We start from the raw sequence: 6,313 nt of genomic DNA, 5'->3' as shown, positions 1-6,313 counted from the left end.
TAACTCATGCAGCACGCACAGTCGGTCCATAGTATCTCCTAAACATAATGAAGAGTTATTAACCCGTTAGAATTGTGATAAACCACACATACAAGATGTAATTACCTGAGCCTGCTTCGTTTCTGAGCAGGAACAGAAAAAGACCTCGGAATGTGGGATTTCTAAAGGCGTCCAGGGCCTGGGGACCACGAGCGCTTGGCTCAGTTATAGGTAGAAGGACAGACCTATTCAACACAACCTTTATGACATTTACGTCATTTTGAGGGCAAATTATTGACAATAAATGGCTGGAAACCTTTGCTGTAAAACCAGTGTGGCAGAAAGGCAGGGCAGGTCCAGCAGAGTGTGCAGCAATTCCACTGCAGTTCCAGTCGTTACCATAGAGGGCAGCAAATCTACAAAGTCATCCACCAGTGCTGCGCTATCCCAGGCCAAGAACTAAAATGAAAACCCAAAACAAGCACACATCATTTTGCTGTAGGTTACTTTTTTCCGATCCTGTTTTTCGACCGTATTTACCTTAAGCAAATTTGGGAATGACTGTGTGTACTGTGGTACTTTGGACGGCAGCGTTTGGATATTTTGACGGATGAAGCGCAGAAACTCGTGTGCCAGGAGAGGGTCATTGAAGAGTTCAGAGGGGAAACGGCTAAACACCAGCTGCCACATGCACTCACAGTCCACTGCAGCCATCTCACCTTTACACACAGTAGCACATAATAGAAATACGATAACACATAATACATATCCATATATCTCTACCGTGTATCTATACAATACAAATATACAGACCATGGTTGAGGTAGAACTGTGCGATTGGCAACAGGACTCTGGCATAGGACAAATCTGAGCTGAGGCGGCCGTAGAGAGCCTTTATACATGGAAACACGCGGTAAACCAATGAGCAGTCCTCCAAACATAAGGTGTCCAGGATACACACAGCCTCCACCAGACACTGGGCAAACACAACCAAGTCGTAAGAAATGCACATTTATTATGAAATATACATATACAAGATTTTGATGACTTACTGCTTTTTGCAAATCACAGTCAGTCCGCTTTTGTGCCTCTGAAAAACAGTATTTGTACACATTATGATCCTTAACAGTTCATAGAATATCAATTAAACGTTTGATTATTACTTATTAATATGCAGACAGAGCATGAGGTCTTATCAACAAAGACTGAATAAAACACACTCACTGCGATCGCTCTGTTCGATGATGCGTTGGCAATACTGGAACGATTTCTCTCTCAGGCGTTCTTTTGGAGGAAGGAGGCGACTGGAGGATGAGGTGGCTGAAACCATGGAGATAACAGAACCATCCACAGAGCGATCATCTGCAACAGAGGAATCATACAGCGCCTTAAAAACCAACACAATCTGACGGCACCGGTGATGGTGAAATGTCACAGCAAACATGATTATGAAAGATTAGAGTTAGTGCATATTTGATGCTTCAATTAGGGTAACAAATGTAAATCAGTAGTTGTAAACTTCTAAGACCTACATTTGTCACGGTGACAAACGTAACACACCAGTGAAAGAGTTATAGAACAACACACATGATTAGTTTTCCACAGATAACAAGTTTGATTAGGAGCAGCAGAATCAGTTTTCAGCAGAAGCCACATCAAATTTGAGCTTAATTATCCCATTTGGGGTTTTCTTCCAATGTCCTCAGATATTCCTGCATGCGCACACTCATTCTTACCATTGGGGAGAGAGTGTGAGTGGGACAGGGAGAGGCTGTACTGTAGCCGGGCTGCTGGAGATGTTGAAAACATAATGATAATAAGTAACATAACTGAGGCATAACAATGTAAGCTACAAGCTAGTCTTTGCCACTGTGACATTAGATTATTTGTGGTCACATTCAGGTAATTATATTGTGATGAGTTTGAGCGGAGAGCTCCTACCTGCTGTGTCTGCAGTATTATTGGAATTGGAAACAGAGTGGTAAGTGAGAAGCCAGTTGCGCAATATTGAGAAAGAGTGGACATTCATCCACTGGTCTTCAGTGAAGCCCTGGCCCACACACAACACTGTAAAGAAATCCCCAGAGACGCTTCCATCCAACTCTGCAATGGGGCAAGGCTAAAAGAAAACAACCACAGACTACATTTAGTATCACACAACAACAACAACAACAACAACAATATTATGTCCACCTGTCTTGACCGACTGCCAGAGAAGAATCCACCAGGGGAAACTGCCTGAGTGATGCTGGCATAGCGCAGCCAATCCACAATCTTTTTACTCAGGATAGTCACATGCTCTGTAAAGGGTAAAGTGAATGTTTTAGAAAGCAGATACTACATTGTATTTATAGTTCATTATTGGTATTAATGTATTACCTTCTGTTAGGCATTCAGGCCGATGGGTCAGAATAGTACTGAGCATGGGCAAAGTGTGTGTTTGTGAGTGAGATAGTGCTTCTGAATGTCGACTTTCCAGACTACGCAAAAGCTGAGCACAGAAATGTGACAGGGAAGTTGTGGAGCTGGTCTGTGAAAAGAATAGTATAATAAACATTAGTCCAGTTACACTTTTGTTATGGTACATAAGAACCAGACAAAATGCAGGTCATCCCGCACCTGTACAAGCAGCAGATCAGCCCCGTGGCTGTTCTTAACATAGGGGTGATTTTGGATGTAATTCATGTCTTGATCAGACGAGGGCAGTGTTTCTCTCAGCACAGCTGAGCCCAGGAGCTGAAACTGCTCTGAAGGTGAGGAGATGAGGGAGACAATCTTGTTGTGAAGCTCTGGAGGTAATCTATAAACAGGCCATAGATATATAATTAATATATTGACAGCACCTTTAATTTGCATACAGATAATTTCATTTTAGATAAATAATTATCGGTGAGTGTATGGTTATCAGTACACATGATTGTTTGAGCTTCTGCTTGCTTAAGAATGGGTGCTAAATTGAATTTAATCTTAATTTATAACCAGTATTTTCAACTGGATGACTTAAATGACACCAAAAAACTTCAAAAAACAAAAGAGACTTTGCAAGAACTAAAAGTGTTAACAAACCAGCACAGATTCCTCAGTAAATCCAGTGAGATGGATCATGATTGCATCTTACCTTTTGGTGAACTTTGTGGCTGTCAGGATGAGGTGCAGTCTTTGAAGCAAGTCCACCGCCTCATGTCCAAAATCCTTCACTTGGAGCAGTTTTAACAGTCTGCTGTAAAACTTCTGCAGCTCAGACTCATGAATATCCCTGAGAATAAAACAACAGTTCAAGCTAAACACATTTATGGGTCGTACATCAAGGTTTATAGTTTGTGTGTAGAGTTATTTGCACAAGACCGACAATTAAATGGAGTAACGCTTGAAAGATATAAACCTGTCAATGCCAAAAACCATAACATTAGCATGTGTAGTGTAGGGCTAGCATAGCATAGCTAAAGGGAAAGACGCACAAAGTAAATACAAATTTAAATCGGGTTTTCCTACCTTGCCTGCTTGATTAAACTTTCCGATCCGTGAGAATACATGTTTAAAAAAAGAGGTATTCGTTCTTCCACTCAGACCACAGATCACGGGACGGACATAAACAGTGCGCTCGAAAACAAGGCCCTGAAGGAAACACACTGCGGAGACTTTGGTTCCGCCTCCGCTCTTCGAGGACGCCACAAAGATTAAAATAGAAAACAAACAAGAAGATTACAAACTCTTAGTATTTTATTTTAATTTTAATCCAATAATTCAAAGCGGATACAAGAGTTTAGTTAATACCCACAATAAGCCTTTCTTCCCCCACAGAACCGAAGGGGAAAAGGATGCTTGAAATGTGTCACTTTTTGGGTGAAAGCAACAGCAACTCGAGTTTCCTAAATAAGCGGTTTCCGTGCTGCTCCTGAGACTGCTCAGGGGCCTCACACAGGGGCCTCACAGCTCTGCACTGGGCGGTCCTCCTCACCTCACTGCGCTCACATCATTTCCATTCGCTTCACACCGTCCTCTTCTGTCTCACACGCAGCTCCTGTGGACACATGGAGACAAGTTAGGACAAACGGACAGATGTCATCATAATTTCATCTGTTATTCACTTCTTCATCGCATCAGCCGCATCACAGGTGAGCAAACAAGTGCATTTTGGGCGTGTTTAGCTTTCAAGCCTCACGTGTGCAAAGTAGGTTTATAATGACTTTTATGAAGTTTAGATTTCATCCAGAGCTTCAGGGGACAATCTCTAAAGCATAATGACAATGTGGAACTAAATTGTTCTCCCTCGAGATATGATACACCACTTTTACATTACTATAAAAGAACCATAGTCTCAAAACATAACTTAATCAATAAACCAGTCAACACAAAGTAATTGCAGGCTCAAGAGATAATATACAATAATATTCTGTAAAAACTATATCTTATATGATATGCTTCTGTTTTGTACTGGAGTTCTTCTTGCACTTTGGCATCTCACTCATGGAGAGCCCATTATCTGCTTCTAACATGTTTGGGATTCCAGCAGCAGGTGCAGGGGCCAGTGGCTCCCAGTGAGGGGTCAAACACTTGATACAGCGCTGGGAATTCATGTGTCTCTGAGTATGAGAGAGAACTGCTCTGTGCGTGATTTGTGCACCTGTAAACCCAGTATCTCACTCTCTCACTGCGGGATTCAGCTTGAAGCAATCATTCATTTTACCACTGGGACAACATTCATATCTACAATATTAAAGATGAAATAATAGATGGAATTCAAAATCGGGACATGACACTGCAAACCGCTCGTCCTGAAGCCGGTGTGCTATTGTCTCCCCTGGACCACAGTTTGAGAACCTCTTTTACAGACAGACTTGTGCCCCTTTTGCACAGATCTGAACTTTGCATCTTACTTCCTCTTACCCCGGCCCTATGTATCCGATTCCTATAGTAGTTTGTGTTGAACAATGCAGCCTTTATGACAGTGTGCAGCGTGGACACTTAAACCGATCACATGTGCCCATCAGACCCCGTCCCACCGCAGTGACCCTGGACGCAGCCGCTGGACTCCCACTGGCCCGGCTGGATTTGTGTGACCGGCGAATGGAAACAGAGTCTTTTGTCATCCGTACGTATCTGATGTTTGTCACAGAAAAACAAATCAAGTCGAGGGCTCAACCTTTGTGAGTCAGTCGTGTGGCGAGGCCTGACTAGAAGAGGCTGAGGGAGTACAAGGGCTGAGCTGAAGTGACTCCAAATACAACCAGTTCAGATGTCATAATGAAGAGCAGAGGAATCCAGACGCGCAGTGGAAAATGAGCAGAATTTTTCACTTGTACATTTTCTCCAATTTATCATCACAACACTTACTTTAACTCTTTAGTCCTGTGTGTGATGCGGCGCAATGAGACATGAATTGGAATTGAACATTTTACATTTTTCAGTTTGTTCCTTGTTCAGGGAATTATTGAACTAATTACTAAAACACATCATCTACCCATAATAATAATAAATCCTCTAATATCATGCTGAAACTAACCTCTGTAGTAGTAGTTATAGTAGTAGTAGTAGTAGTAGTAGTAGTTATAGTAGTAGCAGTAGTAGTAGCAGCAGTAGTAGTATTAGCAGTTATAGTGACACCAAACGACCCGGATACTAATTGATACTAAAACTAGACACTTGTTTGAAGTATGGTAACAATAACATAAATAGGACATTATTGGACCCATGTGGTGTCAAAATGCATGTTGAGTATCGAGCGTTTGCCTCAGTATTAAGTATGGGTTGAATTTAGTTTCACTGTCAATACATTTACACATTCATAAATCATTTCAAATCAAAAATTGCAGCTACTTTGAAATAGTTCGGAATCTTGAACATAATTAACTGGTGCAGTAGAAGTCAAGGGAACTGAGACAAGACTGGACAATATTGTACAAAACCCGTATCACAGACAAAATAAGATTGTTATGGCTCCAACAGGCAGCGGTTGGCAGAGAAGACCAAATCAGTTCTCAAAAGTAAGAGTAGCGTTACTTTCACATCATATTACTAGTAAAATGTAGGATTAAAACAGTATTGCTTGAGTACTGAACAGTTTGGATGTGAAATATATTTAAAATCTGTCTGTGTAATTAAACAGACTCATTCATTGATGCACATTTTCTGGTATTTCCCCCAAAATAGACACAAATATTTAAAAAAAAACAAATCATATCTGAAGGTAAATAAATGTTCAAATCATTGAATATTGTTCACATAAAGCTCATGTCACTTAGACTTATTCAGAAGAGTGCAAACTAAACATTAATAGTAATTTAAAAGTGTGTAAATGTATTTAAAGTTACTCAAGTAAAGGTAACTAACCACT

The 6,313-nt window shown here is 41.0% G+C and overlaps 1 protein-coding gene across 3 annotated transcripts in view; it reads right to left on the bottom strand.

Annotated features, from left to right (window-relative positions):
* Positions 1-3,598, bottom strand: part of ap5z1 (adaptor related protein complex 5 subunit zeta 1) — a 5,378-nt gene extending 1,780 nt beyond the window's left edge. The window contains exons 1-14 of one of the 3 annotated variants that reach the window (XM_072443770.1): positions 3,472-3,598; positions 3,098-3,235; positions 2,599-2,779; positions 2,359-2,509; positions 2,173-2,279; positions 1,921-2,098; positions 1,716-1,769; positions 1,204-1,341; positions 1,032-1,069; positions 793-955; positions 520-698; positions 296-438; positions 106-224; positions 1-38 (exon numbers count right to left, since the gene is read on the bottom strand). The exon at positions 1-38 is cut by the window's left edge and continues 90 nt beyond it. In XM_072443770.1, coding sequence (XP_072299871.1) covers positions 1-38; positions 106-224; positions 296-438; positions 520-698; positions 793-955; positions 1,032-1,069; positions 1,204-1,341; positions 1,716-1,769; positions 1,921-2,098; positions 2,173-2,279; positions 2,359-2,509; positions 2,599-2,779; positions 3,098-3,235; positions 3,472-3,512 — 1,668 coding nt within the window. In that variant the 5' untranslated portion in view covers positions 3,513-3,598. The remainder of the gene's footprint in view (positions 39-105; positions 225-295; positions 439-519; positions 699-792; positions 956-1,031; positions 1,070-1,203; positions 1,342-1,715; positions 1,770-1,920; positions 2,099-2,172; positions 2,280-2,358; positions 2,510-2,598; positions 2,780-3,097; positions 3,236-3,471) is intronic. The other 2 variants (XM_072443771.1, XM_072443772.1) reach the window with 2 other exon arrangements.
* Positions 3,599-6,313: the final 2,715 nt, after the last annotated feature.

This window comes from Eucyclogobius newberryi, unplaced genomic scaffold, assembly GCF_026437365.1.
Source record: "Eucyclogobius newberryi isolate DKJ021-1_F unplaced genomic scaffold, fEucNew1.0.hap1 SCAF_13, whole genome shotgun sequence".
Taxonomy (NCBI): domain Eukaryota; kingdom Metazoa; phylum Chordata; class Actinopteri; order Gobiiformes; family Gobiidae; genus Eucyclogobius; species Eucyclogobius newberryi.
Note: the sequence above shows the minus strand (reverse complement) of the source record. Positions and strands in the feature narration are given on the sequence as shown.